General features: G+C 36.5%; 1 protein-coding gene across 2 annotated transcripts in view; it reads right to left on the reverse strand.

The window, feature by feature from the left end:
* LOC150101142 (succinyl-CoA:3-ketoacid coenzyme A transferase 1, mitochondrial-like) overlaps positions 1 to 19,559 on the reverse strand; it is a 221,809-nt gene that overhangs the window by 177,827 nt on the left and 24,423 nt on the right. For both annotated transcript variants that reach the window (XM_090401526.1, XM_090401525.1), the window contains exon 3: positions 9,343 to 9,476. In XM_090401526.1, coding sequence (XP_090257652.1) covers positions 9,343 to 9,476 — 134 coding nt within the window. The remainder of the gene's footprint in view (positions 1 to 9,342; positions 9,477 to 19,559) is intronic.

Consider the following 19,559-nt stretch of genomic DNA (forward strand, 5'->3'; position numbering starts at 1 on the left):
CCAAGTACAGCAATCCCTCGATTAATGTTCCTAATGCATTCTTTAAAACAGGCACATTAATCGAAATCGCACTAATCGAATATAATAACCTATGGGAAAAAGTATAATTCGTTCCTCGAGTTTCTTTTTTGATCCTTGATTTTTTTTTATAAAAGAATTAGGGTATGTCTCAGGGCCTAGTTAAAGGAAAACCATGAAGCTGAAAGACAATAAAACATATTCAGAATATAAATTTATTATTCTACTTCTTGAAAAAGAATTGAGCTAATGTAGTTTGCGGGCATTCTGTTTCTTTTTTTTCATATAACTGATAGTATGGCCCTATGACCGTTTCTACTCTTCTGAAAATTTTACTGCTTCTCTCTTCATCAGGGTCAGCCTCTAAGCATTGCTGCTTAAAAACTTTGGTTGCACGAAAAATATTTTCGCTTTGTTTCTGTCAAATGTCTTTGGGCTTGTCAGTTATTAAATTTTGTTCATATGCTTCAGGATCTTCCTGCTGTGCATCTAAATTTAGCAAGTCAGGATCACACAATTTCTCAGAATGAGATTTAATTAACTTAGATTCATTTGAAAAGCCTCTAAATCATTTGCACAATGTAGAAGAATGTGCTTCCAAATGGCTTGTATATTGCTAGTAATTTGCAATTATTTGAAACAATTGTCAGTAATTTCATTCGACTTTGCGACTTCGGGGGTGCATTAATCGAGGGATTGCTTTATCTATATCATGGGCTCTCTATCCTCTTACTTCCTATTTGTCAGATTGTGTAACCTGAAATTTTTCCCACCCAGTGCAAGGTTGTAAATTTATAGTACATTAGTACTATAAATCTGGGCTAAGAATTTTTTAATTTAATTTTTTTTTTATTTTATACATTTTATATTTTATTATTATTATTGACATAAGACCTCCAAGGAGTCAAAAGACACTCACGGGAGGGCCACACTTTCACTCAAAAAGATCATCAAACTGTGCTTGAAACTCCCTTGCAGTTTCTGCATTCACCACACTCTCGGGTAATGTATTCCACTTGCCAACCACTTTCCATGCAAAGAACCTGCTCTTCACACCCTCCTTATGGCCTCTTGTTTTACTCTTTACAAAAGTCTCCTCCACATAAACTGGTAACAGCCCCTTACCAACTTGTACATCTCAATTATATCCCCTTTCCTTCTTCTATTCACAAGGCTCTTGCAAATTGCATTCCCTCAATCTATCTTCATATCTTCCATTCCATAGATCTGACATGAACTTAGTGGATCTGCTCTGGACCATTTAGATATATTACTCATCGCTTTCAAAGCCAGTAGACCAGCTCTGTGCATAGTAATCTGTAATCCATTTGTAGTCTTATCAAGGCATTATACAAGGGAACCATAACTTCTTTGCTTCTGCATGTCAAAATCCTCCTCATCATCATCATTGCTATAATCCATTGTGATACTTTTACAGTATTAACAATATGATCCCTAAACTTCATGTCTTTGTCTCTCTCATCTCTGCCATCTTCTTCAAATTGTTCCATTAATCATATACTTTGCAGAAAACTTTACCTACCAAATTTCTACTCTCTGCACCAATAAACTTCTGCTCACTTACCCATTCACATAATTTATTTGAGATCCTCATGTAAGATTACAACATCTGTTCTGCTCCTCACTTCTATATTTTACATTATCTGCATATAGGTGCATATCTCCAGTCAAGTCTGTTCCACTATCATTAATATACAAGTTAAGCAATAATAACCCCAAACAGACCCCTGCAGCACTCCTCTGGTGACCTTCCTCTTTTGGGATACAACCGCCTTCCTCCCCCCCTTCCCATATACCAGCCATCCAGTCCCATCAGTTTACCAGATTTTCATGTGGCCATCTATCAAAGGCATTTGAAAAATCCAAGTATACCTAATGAGGCCAAACGAAATCCTAAAGAGCTCTTTTACTATGTGGAAAGTAAAAGGAGGAATGACTATGAAAGGATGACTTTAAAAAGTGCTGATGGTGGAGGTAACAGAAGCAAACCAAATAGTTAAAATATACTGAGTGATCATTTTGCAAGGATGTACCATGCAAGTGGAGATATTGTAATGCTGGATGCAACATTGACTAATGGGAGAATAGAGGCTGAAGAATTGGAGATGCTTAAAGTATTGCAGAACCTCCTTGCAAACATAGCCATAGGATTAGATGGCATATTGACCTGTTGAATTATGAGAATGTGCAAGGGAATTTTCATCTTCTCTGACTAAGCTGTTTAATTTAAGCCTCAGTATCGGGAAGGTGCCCATGGAGTGGAAAGAGGGTAAAATATTCCCACTGCATAAAGGAGGCTCCAAGAAAGAAGTAGCAAATTATAGGCCAATCATTTTCTTAGGAGTGGTGATAAGGATATTGGAGAAATTAAAAGACAGAATTCAGGACTGAGCAGATAGGAATATGATTCTTTATAAGGGAAAACATGGTTCTGTGAAAGGTAGATCTTGCCTTAGTAATTTTCTTACTTTTTATAATAAAGCGACAATGAGGTTGGATAAGGGAAGGCTGCTCAGTGATGTTGCTGAACATTGCAAAAGCATTTGACAGGAAACCACATAGAACATTGCATAAATTGGAACAAATGGCAGATGGATATGAATCTTGATTAAGATTCAAGGATGGCTGATGGACAGATATCAAAAATTGGTTCAATGGAAATGAAAAATGATTTAATGGAAAATATTCAGTAATTTGCTTATGATTAAAAATTGAGAAGATTATAGTAGGTCTATGGAATGCCCCTATGAGAATACATCAAGGTCTGTGGGCTTTAAAAACTAGCTGATAGGTAAAATGGGGAGTCATGATATCATGATAGAAACATATAACTTATTAAAGGGATTTTATGGGACTGATGCCTACGTAGTTCAGTTGGTATAGATGAAACCCTTTGGTCGGAAAGACCTGAGTTTGATTCCCTTCCATGATGTGAGGAACTTTTATCTCTTTCGACTAAAGGTGAGATAGCTGGTCTCATGTGGAGGTAGAGGGTTTTTTCATCCAGAAACGTGGGTTTTTCATCCCTCATAAGAGGCAAACTGGCCCCATGAACACACACACTGATTTACAGCCATGAACACTTATGACAATATGTGGAAAAGATAGGGTCCTCACCACATGTCATTATGCAGTAGTAGTTAACTGTGAGTCACATCATGGTAGTCAACCTCCTGGATAGGAGATGGGACATGAATGGGAATAGGACTGACACTGAAGACTTTTTTTTCAGTACATGGCAGGAAGGGAGAGAATGAGGATGTCACCTGTGAAAACTGTGTAAGAGTATAGTTAGCAAGGGTGTTAGGACTAGATTTTTTGCTTGCAGTGGAATGGATTGGAGATACCTTAATAATAATACCACTGTTTATACATCTTCCTTACCCTGTGAATTCATCATCTTGTGGTATGTAAGCAGTTTGCTAAAACATGATGCTCCCTTAACAAACCGATGCTGACCATCATAGAGAACTTTATGGTGGCCAGCATCAATACAACCTCCTTCACACAGATCAGCCTATAATTTGTAGCCTCAGTCATATCTCTACCCCTTTGTGAAGTGGAATAATTTTAGCTGTTTTCCACTATTTTCGTACTTACTCTGTTGCAAGACTCATGTTCAGCAAGTGTGCCAAAAATTCTGTTGATTCCCTTGAGCATTCCTTCAAGACACATTGTCATATACTTCCTAGTTCTGCTGCCTTATTATCTTCAAGTTTACTCAATTCCTCATATGCTTCCTGTTCCCTCATTATCATGAGGTTGCATTCCTGAGGATGAAATACCCTCATAAACTGTTCACTGAATTCTCAATTATATCCTCTGCAGCAGTTACCAGTCTGTTGCGTTCATCCACTGATGTCATATTCCTATAACCATTATTTCTTCTATTTGCTACAGGTGTCAAAAGAATTCACTGGGATATTTTTAGGCTTGACTGGTAATTTCCACTTATTTGCTGCACTTTTGCTGTCTTTACTAACAATTGCCTTCCTGGCCTGCAGTTCACACAGTATTCATCTTTGTTGCCTCCACAGTGCCTTCTTCAATATTGCATTATTAATTTCTTCATTCATTCCTTTACTCTTACCTTACTTAGCTTTTTCACCTTTGGAATACACTCGGACATTGCTGCTGTTAAATATTTCTTGATTGGTGCTCAAACAGAATCTGTCTTCCTTCCATCCAGCTCCTCTTTCCATGCTATAGCTCCTTTGTTTCCTATGTTTTTCATAATCACTGTGCCTTGATGGAACAGGAAGTATATGAGGTTCCACATATATCCTTTCTTCACAAAATTTCTCGTATGATTGGCTGTAACCCAGGTGATAACTTCATGGTCACTTTTGCCAAATAGAGGAAGATTAGACAGCCTATTCACAATCACATCCTCTGATGATATGATTAGGTCTAAGGCTTTCATCTCTTGCATGTCCACCATTACATACTGCTTAAGGTAGTTGTCCTTCAAGAAATCAAGAAATTCATTTGCTTTATTCTCTTCATATCTCTTCATGCCAATCTGTATTACCATAATTAAAATCACTCATAATGATCTCTCTTCTTTTACTGACTTAACTAATTTGCTTATACATTTCTTTGTCTCCACATTCTCTAGCCTGTAGCAACATCCAATTAAATATCTCATCCTATCAACCTAAATGCCATAGTGCTTCAAAACGGCTGCCACTATTTTCCCCTTCATCTGCCCACCTTGTGTCACACAATTCTCTACCTATCATCAGCATCATCCCCCCCCCGCCTTCCCTTTTTTGTTCTTTCTATCTTCATATAAAACACCATACTTTTCCATTTCTGTTCCAGTCAGGATATCATTTTCTTCTATCAGGAGCCTGTGTAGCTCAGTGGATATGGCGTTTGCACACCACGAGGCTTGGCCGCACGAAGGAAGATTTGGTTTCAAGTCTAGTCGGTGACTAGAGGAAATTTTTCTAAGCCTTTTTTCAACCGGTTCCCGAGTTAGTCGATCTCTGGCACGGGCAAGCGGGTTTTTTCTCCCAGAAACTCGGGTTTTTCGTCCCATAAACTCAAGAAAATCAACCATAGAACCCACATTATTTCAGACATTAAATACGAGTGTTAGGGACCACGAGATGGCAGTGCTTGTAGAGCCGTTTCTCTCTAAACTGCATCCCATGAGATGGCATGAGAGTAAATGAGTTTGCACATGGCAAGGTTGTAACGAGCTTGTAAGAAATGCTTTGACTAATTACACACCTAAGTTTAAGGAACTTACTAAAAAAATGGATACAAGGAAGGCCTCTACTAGTAAATAAGTAACTAAAATTATTGTGTTTCGACTACTTTAAAATTATTCTAACTGTTCAAAGTAAACTTCATTTAATGTGTTTTGAATTAAACTTTTTTATTGCAGTAATTTTTATTGTTTTCTCTCTCTTTTTTTTTTTATTTTGTTCCTCTTTTTTGTTGTCTCCTCTTCTCTTTTTGTTTATTTTTTTCCTGGTAGATCATGAAGAGCAGTGTGAGGGGTGGATGCAAGCTGCATGCAGCTGGCCACCCATGAAATACACTGATAACAGGAACCAAGGATAATGGTTACAAGTTTAACATTGAAAAGTGTCAAGTTATACACTTTAGGATGAAAAGATTGCAAACAGTATATCACACTAATGAATCTAACATCAAAGAAAGTTATAAAGCTGGGATTTGAGGTTGTTGGTGGATAGGAAGTTAACATTCACAGGGCATATTGCAGAAGTGGGCAGAGTAGCTCATAGAACTGCATCGTTATTGAACAACACACATTGACAAATAAACAGAGATATGGAATTATCATCCCTCTTTTTAAAGCTATAATAAGGTCACACTGGATTAGTATACACAGATCTGGTCACCCAAATTTCCTGGAGATAAGGAAGCAGTAGAGAGGATTCAAGGAGCAAGAGATAGTGAGAGAATGTTCCTTATTAGGACAGATTGAGTGCTTGTATGGGTTGCAAAAGTTAGTTAATAGTTAGAATAGATATATGGGATATGATAGAAATATATGGCTACTAAAAGAGTTTTGCAAGTTTGATGAAATTTTTCATTACATGACTAGAGATACAAAACAAGGGATTACCCCTGGAAATTGAGTAAAAATGTAGTTAACAAGGGCATTAGAACCAGATTTTTCATTTGGAGGGTGATGAATGCGTGGAATGAGCTGACAGAGGAGATCTCTTAAGAGTGCTTTGTAGATTAATGTCTTCAAGGATATGGACTCCATGGAATTGCCTGTTTCAATAATAATAATAATAATAATAATACTGCTTTCACATTTCAGGAAGTGTCTTAAGAATATCTTAAAATATTTAGGCTGACAGTCTTACAGAGACAATCTCTTTTATGCTTATGCATTTTGTATAGATATTTTGTTGGAGCTGCTGTACCGACATCCAACATTGCTCTGTTTCTATTTTGGCAAAAAACCTAATAGTAATGGTCATTGTTATATCAAGTAGAATACGTTAATCCTATCCATCCCCCCCCCCCAAAAAAAAAGCATGAATAATTGGTCAACCGCTCTTACATGGCAAATTTGCAAACTCCCTTATTTCAATCGATTTTCCTTTGTTCTCTATTCATTCTCAAGTGTTCTCCAGGAACTAAAATCTCCATCCGTTCCATATATCTTCTACTTCTTCTTCCCTCTTTTACCTTGCAGTGTCGAGGGTTTTCAATTCATTTAACTGCAACCGTACACAAGGATAAGGCATTAGCCCTATGCCTCCCAGTGTATCCTATGTCTGTAGAAGCATCGAGTTCCCAAGGCTGATTTGCCTGCTTGCGGGATGAAAATTCCCAGATAAACTGGGGAGAAAAACCTTGCAGTCTATACCCATGACTGACTAACTTGGCCATGTCTGAGAAAGATCCTAAGCTTCTCATGTCAGCAATGGGAATTGAACCCAGGACACTCCTTTCCCAAGCATGTGGTTGTGAAGCATTTAGTCACTCGGCTAACTGCATGGACATCTATTCCCACTCTCTCTCTCTCTCTCTCTCTCTCTATATATATATATATATATATATAATGAGAGATACGAGGCCTCAGCTGTGTCCAGTCATGTACTAAATTCTGGCGATCCTAACAGTAACCACTGTACACATCAGAGGAGATCTTATACTGACGTTATGACATGATTGATATCTGTGGGGATGAAAAAGTTGTGGAGAGGATTCAGAGGCAAGTGACTAAGATTGTAGCAGGTCTGTGGAATGCTGCTCCCTATGAGAATGGATTGACAGTCTGTGGGCTTCAAAAATTAACAAAAATTAAATTCCTTTATAGTCAATCCTATAAAGGAATTTTATAGGATTGACACAGAAGACTTTCTCAGATTGGATAAGAAGTTAACATAAGAAGTTGCTTGGAGGGTAGTGAATGGGTTTCCATAGGTGGTTGTGTGTGCTTCATCAGTGAATGAGTTTAAGGAGATGTATGATAGGTATTGTGTGAATGATGGCTAGCAGTCAATAATGGATTTTCCATGATGAGTCTTCTGACTCCATGGAGATACCTGTATAATAATAATATGGCCATATATACAGTGTGTCCATTAAGACACGATGTTAATTGGACAACAATTATATCAAAACAAAAACTATATTTGGGATTACCAATTACACAGATTCAAAATAATTTCCCTCTAACTCCACACAACATTTACATCTGTTGTACAGGTGTTTGAAGGCACAGTGGAAGTCCTGAATGGGAATCTCCTTCAGTCTCTGGGTAATGCCATGCTGGATGTCATCAGTATTGCTTTGTGCACACTTCAAGGCCCCTTTCAAGGCACACTTCATCTTTTTAAAGAGGAAAAAGCCTGTGGGGAGCCAAATCTAGCAATTATGGGAAATATTCAATCACACAAGGCACACTTCATCATCAAAAAAGATGAAGTGTGCCTTGAAAGGGGAGCACTAAAGCAACATTAATGACATCCAATGTGGTGTGGTGTGATCCAGAGACTGAAGGAGATTCCCATTCAGGACTTCCACTGTGCCTTCAAACACCTGTACAACAAATGTAAATGTTTGTAAAGTTAGAGGGAAATTATTTTGAATCTCTGTAATTGATAATTCCAAATATAGTTCTTTGTTTTGATATAATAATTGTTGTCTAATTACTTAATGGACACACTGTATATATGGCCATATTATTATTATACAGGAATCTTCATGGATAGAAGGCTCAATGTAACAGAAACTATTTGTTGTTGTAGAACAGTTTTTTCCTGACATGTTGCATTGGGGGGGGGGGGTTACAGACATTGCATCACTCCTAAATAATACTGACCATCTACTGTGGTGTCCTCAGGAACAAATTTAGTGTCCAAAAAACAATGACCAATGACCAAACAGGAAGAGGAACTTACCCTCCCCATCCTTTAAACATTGAAAAACCCACAGAACACCTGTGCACAGCTCAGTCATTGCTGTAAACTTGTTTTTTTAGGTCTTGGTACACTTCTGTAGCAGTTTTTCCTATTTCACAGTAAAATTTCATAACAGGTCTTTGCTCCATGATTCAACTTCTGACATGCTCCACTCTCTCTCTCTCTCTCACACACACACACACACACACACACACACACACACACACACACACACACACACACACACATCCACTTCAATGGTTGCCGCACAAAATCTGCTGTGTCATCTAGTCCTGAAAATCAATCATACAGCAGAAATTTTTTTTAATCTGTACAATGCTTATTATGTCAGTTGTTAAATCATTCACTGATAAGCACTTAACAAGCTCCCTCTTGCATTTTCAAATTTCCATACTTCCTTGATCTCATGTACCTTGATCTCATCTGTGTAAACATAAATTCATTTTCCAGTGTTATGGTTAATGGTTAACAAAGCAGTTATACTATAGCTTATTTATATGTATTGTGATATAGCTTGTGTCTTAGTTCATATGTATTCCTGGCGATGACCTCGATATAGAGGTTGAAACATAAAGTGTTATTTTTCTTAGTATAAGTAAAGTAGAATAATTGCTCTAACACTTGTGTGTATGTCTCCATAAATTATAAACAATGAAGGCTGACCAGCATGTAATTGTGACAGAAATAAACTCATTTTCACAATATTTAGACTGTACCTAAGAGAGAAATAATACATGAACATAAAATTTATAGCTTTGATGTTTCAAAACTATAAAATCTGCATTACTGAAGATTAAAATATCTCAAATAATCTTTGCAACCTGCCAAAAAATAATATCGCCCACAAAATCAAGATCAACGAAAATTTCTACGAACTTACTTGCTTGTTTTGGAAGAGCAAACCAAGACCAAAATCCTCCACACCAGCATTGTTGCTAACTACAGTGATGTCTTTCACTTGCTTTTTTGCCACTGCACCAATTAAGTTTTCAGGTATACCACATAAACCAAAACCTAGAAATAAACATTTTTTTTTTGTTGTTATAAATTATATATCAAGTATTCATATTGTCATATTGTCTGATACCTTATTCAAGTTGTGTATAATAAATTTCTATTCACACACAAATGTCGTGTTTATTCATATTATTAATATTCTCCTGTCCTCTTGTTAGTTGACAGAGAGTCTGACCACTTAGAACTAACGTGTTTTTTTAATTTATAACTGCAAATACTTTATGCATGCAGATTGTAGTAGAATGCTGTTTTGTGTAAAATAGCATCTCAATGTTTTGTGAGCATCTCACTACAAAACTAATTTAAAAGAAGGAAGTATAAATGGCAGAAAGATCAATGCAGATGTGACATCACAGGTTGTAATACAGTCCTATTACACCTAAAGACCTAGCAAGGATTAAACTTAAAAAACAAAACAAAAAACTATGAATTAATGTTTGATAAAGACGATAAAGACAATTGAGTAACACTACTTTCCATGATAGGATAGTATAGTCCATCAAATCTATTCCATCAACTTCTGGATGATGCAATAATTGTGAGTGAGAGTAAGTTGCTTGGGGAGAAAGAGATAGCAGTACTGGAAGAAATGGAATACATGAAGAATGAATTGAAAAATATGGGAAATTAAAAGACTGGGAAGTTTAGCTGATGTGAAGCGAACAAGAATAGAAGTAAGAGAGATAGTGAGTTGGAATGTAGGAGAGAATAGAAGAACCAGGGGAAGAGAGAGAGTGCAAGTGCAGGAGCTAGGGATGGAGAAATAACATTAAGACAGGTAAGTGGGAGTGCAAAGTGAGAGTATCAGAGGGGAGAGAGGGATGCAAGTGAGCAAGAAAGGAATAAAGCAGTTAGAGACGTGATATATGGAGATTCCATGTTTTGTGGAGTGCAAAATATAATACCAGAGGAGTACTTGCCTGGAGGAATGACAGACAATGTGACCATGGCAGTTAAGCAAGGTGAAAGGGTGGATGAGTTGATTTGATGGTGGATGCAAATGACCTGGGAGGTAGTGTGAATTGGGTGGTGAGAGATCTGAGATTAATTCTTGAGATTATACAGCACAAGAATGTGAGAGGGAGGATAGTAAGCATGTTACCCAGATATTAATGCAGAGTTGAGCAGAACATCAATAACTAATGAAATAATATTGAGAATGGACTGAAACAGAGGCATGTATTATGTGTGTGTGTGCCTGTAGTGCATATGAGAACAGAAAAGAACTATATGCAAGAGATGGACTGCATTTGAATGAGCAAGGAAATGGGCTTCTGGAGAGAATGTTGTTCTCTGGGCAAGTGCAAGTGTTAGTGCAAGGAAGCTAGTGTTGTCAGGATGGATGGTAGTGGCATCTTGTGAGTGTAGTCACTTAGAAGAAGAATGTATGGTGTAATGTAGAGTCCAATGGCATCTTGAGGGAATAATAATAGGAATAGAAATGCTGACAATGCATTGATGTTTCTTTTTACAAAAGCTATTAGTGTCAGAACAAAGGAAACGAATTGGTGGCAATTCATCTCCTTTGTTCCTGATAACCTCAACCTGTCCAAAGATTATTGGGATCAGTGAAACATAGTCAACAGAAGATGATATATTGACAGTTGTAGAAGTAGCAGGGTATAGCATATTTCAGCAGGATAAGAAGGGCAGATGTAGTGAGGGAGAATTACTTATGATAAGTGATGGGTTGTGTCCTCTCAGAGTGGAGGATATGCAGGGAAATGACACTATTGAGAGCATATAGTGTGAGATGAAGGTAGGCAGGATAGGATATTTAGTGAGATGTTGCTATACGCTAGGAAACACAGATGTTGCAGTAGTAAGGGAATGGAATTTCTGGAATTCCTGACTAGTGTCTTAGGCAACATATAGTAGAAGGAAAATGAGGTTCAAGTCATAGCATCAGATTCTGATTCTAACTGAGGTGACATCCATATCTCCAGTTGTAGAGAGCAGCATATAATCTCGACTTGGTGATGAATAGACATGCAGAAGTATACAGGAGAAAGAAAATTATGTGGAATTATAAGTCAGGTGATTATAATAATCTCAGAAATCAGCTTGGGTCAGTTCTGTGAATGGAAGAATTGGAAGGGTGATATTTCACCCTTCCAATTCTTCCATTCACATGAGCATGGGAACTAGTGAAGAAATATTTATTAGCAGCAATGGCAAGTTGGATATCTCATGTGAAAAATGAACACAATTTGGTGGAATGTAAATGACAAACAATATCAAATGGGAACTGCAGATGAAAAAGAGGTTATGGAAGTATAAGGAGCAGGATGGAGATAAAGAATATAAGACACAGGCCAGGGCAGTGACTAGAATGGTAAGGAAGGCAAAACTTGAATATGAGAAGAGATTAACCCTAAGATCCAAAGGAATTCTTTCATAACGTGGCTAGTAGTAGGAGAAATGATTGTGGAAGAATGATGTTGTTAGATGAATATGGGAATAGAGCAACCGAAGCAGAAGACATGGTGGAGTTGTTTAATGATCACTTTATTTGGGTATTTCATCCTGGACATGTATGTTTTGTTACTAGGAGGATGGGGAGAGTTCAAGATTTAAAGGTGCATGATGAGAGTGTGTTTCAAATACTAAGTACTTTAAATGTAAATAAAGCAATGGAACTGGATGGGATTTTTGCCACATGTTCTGAGAAAATGTGGTAAGGAACTAACAATTCCATTGAATTGGCTTTCCATTGAGAGTCTAGCCATGGGAATTGTGCCCAAGGATTGCAAGAGGATGAGATAGTGCCATTGCATATAGGTGGTGATATCATATAATGGAAGTATCAAACCATACACCAGTTTGTATCTCATTGGTAGTTGTTAGGAGTTTGGAGAAATTAGTGAGAGATCATATATAGCATTAGGTTAATGAGGGTAATGCTATCTGTGAGGGTCAGCATGGATTTATTAATGGGCACTCTTGTTTTAGTAATATGACTGCTATTTATAATAAAGTAACAAGAGTGGTGGATGAGGGAAACTGGAAAGGCATATACTACTTTTTTTTTTTTTTTGGATTTTACAACATTTGGTTGTGTGCCACATGATAGGTAATATTGAAGTTAGAGTACATTGGTTTAGATGTCAGGTTAGTGAATTGGATTAGGAATGAAAAAGAACTTCATGACATGTCTGATAGATGTCAGGGAGCTGTGTGTAAGGGAGCAGTATCAAGGAAGCAGAAGGTTATAAGTTAGGTTTCACGAGGTTCAGTACTGGGGCCTGCATTGTTTAACCTGTATAACAATGACATTTTCAATGGTTTACAGATGATGTGAAGTTGGGAAAAGACAGATAAGCTGGACATATGGGCATATGAATGGGGATTTCAGCTTAATTCAATTAAACATAAGGTCTTGAAGTCTGGGATCCATCAATGGGAAGCTGCATACTTTGTTGGAGAAACTGTACTAGAAGAAGTGGAAGAGGTAAAGAAACTTGGGGTGATGATTTGATAGAAACTTGTGAAGGTAACCCAGAGGATTGCTTCAATACTGAGAAGGACATTGACCAGTAGAGATAAAAGAGTGGTGATTCCATTGTATAAAGCTCTGATCAGACCATATCTGGAGTACTGTGCTCAGATTTGGTCACTGGGATCTGATGAGGATAAATTAATCTTGGAGAGGGTGCAAAGGTAAATAACAAAAATGATATCAGGACTGTATAATGTTAACTATGAGAATAGAATAAGAGCATTCAGACTACACAGTTTGGTAGACAGAATGGTCAGGTAATGTGATTGAGACATTTAAACTGTTGAGAGGTATAAATTAAATATTTATACTACATGCAAAGTCTTTCTTCTTTGCAAGTGCTATTACTAGCATATTATTCAAAGACTTTTGTGTCAGTACCGAGAACATTTAATCCTCCCTGCAGACTTCTTATTTGACAAACTAATCTTTTCTTTCTTTTTTTCTTTTCAGCGCAAAGCAAAATTAACATGATTTCCTTTCCCATCTGGAGTTAAAACCAACTGGTTTGATATAAGTAGATAACATGAGATTATAGATATTATTTAAACTTTAAAAGAAATAGCTGGGATGAAAATATATGTGCCTTTATAACTTTTGGTGGATGTTGTTACCAGGTCAATATAAGAGACATTGTCACAAGAAATAAACCACTGTCTGGCTTCCATTCACAATCAGTTAGTTACATCCATAATAATTGAGAGTCAGGTATATACAGTGAGAATAGAGTGATTCCCAATAAAATATAGAGAACTCTGATTAGATTATTTACAAAGTTTTCTCCAAATGGGATACAGTTAAAGACATAAAGAGAAGAATGTTTGGAAGAAAAAGAGTGGAAATCAAGTAGCATTTCCTTTTCTATGGACATGAAACAGCAGGTCCCTAATTTGGAGTATATACAATCAGCCCAAGTTGTAGCCAGTTACCTGGGGTTTCATCTGGAATGTCTGTATTGGAGAAAGTTGAGGAGATAAGAGATGTTGGAGTGGTGGCGGACAAGGGTCTGAAGTTCGGCGGTCACGCACAAGTTGTAAAGACATCACATCAGATTATGGCAATGATGTGGAAGACCTTAAGTTGTAGAAATAGGGTTCTACTGCATAGCTTCCATAGCTCAGTCTATAGATAAAGCCCTTTGGTCGGAAAGACCTGGGTTCAATTCCCATCCATGACGCGAGGAACTTTTATCTAGTCTCTTTCGACTAAAGGTGAGTTAGTCGGTCTCACATGGAGGTAGAGGGGTTTTTTTCTCCTGGAAACTCGGGTTTTTCATCCCTCAAAACAGACAAACTGGCCAGTAGAACACATGCAATTTACAAACAAGAATACTTTGAAGAATAGGGATAACCACCTTATCCACATATTACAGTTAGGAAATCCAAGGATACTTGGAAGGCCATGGGCACTTAAGGCCTGTTAAAAGCTAATGGATGGATGGTTCCACTATATAAGGCCTTGATCAGGCTTTGTATGGATTATTTTGCACAGATTTGGTTCCCTGGTGATGCAGATGTGTTGGAAAAGATCCAAAGAAGACAGATTAAGGTCATAACTTGTCTTTGGGATGTGGGATATGAGGACTTCTTCTTAAGCTTCACGAACCCTTAAGGTTCTTAGCTGCAAGCACTACAGTTCTCCATTTTTTCCTGTCCTTAGCCAACTTCTTCCAGTTTCACAGCTTCAACTCTTTCATGTCCATTTCAATGTTATCCATCCATCTTCTGTAAGGTCTTCCTCTAGGATGTCTAGAGGAATTTGGGTGATGTAAAAAGGTTCTCCTCACTAGTCTGTTATCCTCCATTCTTTCCAGGTGACCTAAACATCTCATGCTACTAGCTCTGATTTCATTTACTATTAGTGGCTTCTTATTAAGTTCATAGAGTTCTTTATTATCTGCCACAGGATCTTTAACTGGACCAAATATTTTTCTTAAGATTTTGTTTTCGAAGCATTGTATCGATCTTCATCAGCTTTTGTTATATTCAATGTCTCTGCACCATATAATACGACTGGTCTAATTAGCATTCTGTAGGTATTTATTTTAGATTCATATGACAGATTTTTAGATGAAAGGAGGTACTGAAGTGAGAAATACGATTTATTACCTGCTTGGATTCTCATCTTTATTTCTGTTTGGATCTTATTATCTTTAGTTATTATAGAGCCTAGATATTTAAATTATTATTATTATTATTATTATTATTCAGGCCTCGATGGAGTCAAAAGACTCATCGTGGGAGGTCCTTCCTAAGAACATAAAGTCTGTCAAGACTCATCGAGGGGAGGTCCCCCCCCCCTAAGAAACACAAAGTCTATCATACCACTCCTTAAACTCATTGACCGTTCTCGCTCTCACCACTCCATCAGGCAATGCATTCCACGGTTCATGTCAGCAAATTGAATAGTTGATGGCTTATTGAGATCATTATGTCTAGATACTTTTAAATATTAAAGATGCTTTTAAATATTAACCAAAATAAAATTTTGGTTAACTGGACCAAATATTTTTCTTAAGACCTATTTTTTCGGAAGAGGCTTTAAGGTCTATAAAAGTTTCAGTTATATCATCTGCATTTTCTCCTATAATATCAATACCCCAGGATTGATGCAGAGCATGATACAGTACTTTTTGTTGTCTCGAATTACTTTTTCTAAAGCTATGTTGAATAGTATAGGTGATTTCGCATCTCCTTGTTTAAGACCTGTGGAGATATTGAATGGCTCTGACAATATGTTGTTAGTGAGGCCTCTATATTGATTTTCCTGTACACACATTTTGACCAATCTGATTTATTTTTCTGGTATTCCAAATTCCTTTAAGATATTCCATAGAACTTTCTCGATGTATGCTATCATATGCTTTCGGAAGTCAATGAAGATATTATGACTTTCTTTATTGTATTCCCAATTTTTCTCTAGAATTTGTCTCACGGTAAAAAGGTAATCAATGGTTGATCAGTTTCTTCTGAATCCTACTGATATTCTCTGAGAATCTCCTCTGCATGTGGGATAATTCTTTTTAGGATAATATCAAACAGGATTTTGTAACTAGTATTTAAAAGTGAGATGCCTTTATAGTTTTCACATGTCCTTTTACCACCTTTTTTTGTGGATTTGGATTATTATTGATTTTTTCCAGTCTTCTAGCAGTTTTTCATTTTTCCTTATGAGTTTAATTAGTGTGAACAGTTTGTTAGTTAATTCTTTTCCTCCATATTTAATTTGTTCAGATGTAATTTTATCAAATCCTGCAACTTTATCATTTTTAAGTTTTAATGATTGTTTCTATTTCACTAAATGATGGCTCTTTGACTTCTTTCTGGTTCACAAGTAAAGTAAATTCTGGCTAGGAATGTTGCTTTGGGATTTTGGCAGTTTAGCAGCTTTGAAATATTTCCTCCACCTTTCAGCCATCTGTTTGTCATTTGCAATAATCTGTCCTTTATTAACATTAATTATTGCAGTTCTTGATTGATTGATTTATTTGTGTGGGGTTCTCCCCATTCCTCAACTACCCCATAGCACTGGCTGAGCCCTCCTAATGAGACATTAAGTACTATATCCTATGACTGTAGCCTGTGTGTTCACGGGGCTGGTTTACCTGCTTGTGGGATGAAAAACCCCAGATAAACTGGTGGGAAAAAACCTGTTGTCCACGTCCAAGACCAGCTAACTTGGCTATGGCTGAGGAAGATCCTTAAGCTCCTCACGTCATCGACGGGAATCGAACCTAGGACACTCCTTCCCCAGGCATATGGTTGCAAAGCAAATAGCCACTAGGTTAATCGCGAAGACAGTTCTGGATTGATAGCTTGTCTTTAGTTTATTTATACCTTGAAAAAAGTTCCTTGCATTTTTATATTTATTCTCTTTATCAGTTTTTATCAATTAATTCTTTTAGATATTGTCGATTTTCTTGCCTAATAATTTCTTTTGTTACTCTGCTAGCAGAACTATAGTTTTGATAGTTATTGTTGTCCTGTTGGTTCTGAAGCCATTTAAGCTTAACTTCTTTTTATATTTCTATTGCTTCTTTGCATCTGTTATTAAACCATTTATTTTGGCATGAAATATTTTGGAATCCTAAAACTTTTTCAGATGCTCTGTTTATACAGCACTTAATTTCATTCCATAGAGTATCAATATTTTCATTTTCTTCTACATTATTAAGCTCTGCTTTTATTTCACGAGAGTAGTTTGATCTTATGTTATTGTTTTTCAGATTATCAATATTGAGTTTAGGATGTTTTTTTATTTTTATTGAAATAGTTTTTGCTAAGTTTTATTTTCATTACTGATCCTACCAAATAATGATCTGAATCGCAATCATCATCTCTATAGCTTCTAACAGTTTGAATACTGCTTCTAAATCTTTTTTCTATTAAAATATGATGAATTTGGTTGTGAGTTAATCCATCAGGTAATGTCCATGTTTGCTTATGGATGTCTTTCCTAATAAATGTTGAGCTACTAATTATCAGATTCTTACGTATTGCTAAATTTATTAACCTTATCCCATTATCTTTTGATATTTCATGTAAGCTGTTATTTCCGATTGTTTGTCTGTAGATTTCTTCTCTTCCTATTTTTGCATTAAGGTCTCCTGAAAGTATAATTATGTCATTATTTGGTATTTCATCAATTATTCCTTCCAGAGTATCATAGAATTTATCCTTGGTATCCTGATCAGTTTCCTCTGTGGGTGCATGTGCATTAATTAAGGTTATTTTGAACTTTTTTGTTAACAGTCTTATTTTACTGAGTCTTTTGTTGATGGCCTCAAAACTTATGAGTGAATCCCATAGCCTTCTTTGTATATCATAAATCTTGTTCCTTGTTCATGTCTTGCTGTGATATTTCCACCATATAATAACAAATAATCTCCTAATTTATGTTCATCACTATCAATCTATCTAGTTTCCTGAATTGCCACTATATCCATTTTATATTTTTTTAAGTTCATCACTTAAAGTTTGCAGTGTACCTGCTCTATATAAGCTGACATTCCACATTCCAAATCATAATCCTTTATTCCAGCAACAGGTCGAGTTCCATCTCCTACAGTCTGATATTGAGGCTTATTTAGTGCTTGATTCCTAACAAGTAAGATTTTTACAAGATGAGGTTGTCGGTCTTATGCTTAATCTCCAACCTGGAGGACCAGGGTTTCTCTCTTAGTCTGGACCCTCATCTTTGACCAGGAGGCCCTACTGGTGGCATTGCTCTCAGGATCATTGGGACACGCAAGCCCCATCACCACGACAAGGTGAAGACACTGTCGGGGGGTGGGAAGGATATGAGGACAGGCTGAGGGAATACAGTTTGTGAACAGGAGGGAGAAAGTGGATATGATGGAGACATTTAAGTTGATAAAGGGTTCTTATTAGGTTAATGTGGAAGAAAATTTTTGTAGAATGGTGGGGAAGGGGTAGAACAAGGGGACATGCCTGGAAGTTTTATAAGGAGGATGTGAGCAGAGGCATAAGGAGTAGGTTCTTTGCATAGATTGTGGTTGGTCAGTGGAATGCTTTGCCTCTTATTGTGGTGAATGGCAGATACATCGAATCAGTTTAACCACAGTTTAATCACTCCTCATGCACTTTGTATTCATCATATATTTCAATGTAATTTCAATGATATTACAATGACATGTATACACAAAGTGTCACCCTCCCATAATGAGTCTGTAGACTCCATGGAGGTCTGGTGTTAATAATAATAATATATTCATTTCTAGTTCTATCACAAAAGTGATTCATCTCTCTCTCTCTCTCTCTCTAAGATCCCCCCCCCTTTACTTCTTGTTTTACAGTTTTACTGTTTAGTTGGTATTCTATTTCTGCTTCCATTATCTTGAAATTTAACTAATCCTGATTGCTGTCTTTTTGTTGCTTTTGTTTTTATTATATTTTTTTGTTTGTTACAGTTATATAGGCCTCTTTTTCTATCCCATTTACTCTTTCTTCCTAAGCTCTCTGTTGCTGCTTTTGTCTGTAATTGTTTCAGATTTTCCCATTCCTCTTCTATGTCATTTGATTCTTGTGTGGTTTCTGTGTTTTTATCAGTATATATTTGATATTGTTGTCTACTATGAATCTTGTAATGAAGAAATTTTATAACTTGGTTGATAGGCATCTTCCATTTTATTTATTTTTTACTATTTTGGTTTAAATTGAATTTTGTCCCATACTCCATATAAGAATCATGGTTTAATTGAAAATCCTGATATGCTCTCACATGTAGGATTAACTCAACTAGCTTAAAATTTGCAACAATGTAACATCTTATGGCTATGTTTTTTTTTTCTTTATGTTCAAATACAATATTATAAATTACAGACTCTCATAGTTTGATTCCATTTGATTACAGATATCATCAAATATCTGTATATTTCATATTTTCTTTTTCCTATTCTGGAATTTAAATCTCCTGTTATTAGTAAACTGTTGTATTTGTTTTAAAATGTATTACTGTCATCTACTTCTTTCTAAAGAAAGCTATAAGATGGTTTCAGGACTGTACAATTTTGGTTATGAGGATCGGCTGAGGGAATGTGGACTGCAGAGTTTAGTGGATAG

The sequence above is a fragment of the Typopeltis vanoorti genome, chromosome 12 (genome assembly GCF_054136105.1).
Source record: "Typopeltis vanoorti isolate ZY-2024b chromosome 12, IOZ_Tvanoo_1.0, whole genome shotgun sequence".
In the NCBI taxonomy this organism is placed as follows: Eukaryota; Metazoa; Arthropoda; class Arachnida; order Uropygi; family Thelyphonidae; genus Typopeltis; species Typopeltis vanoorti.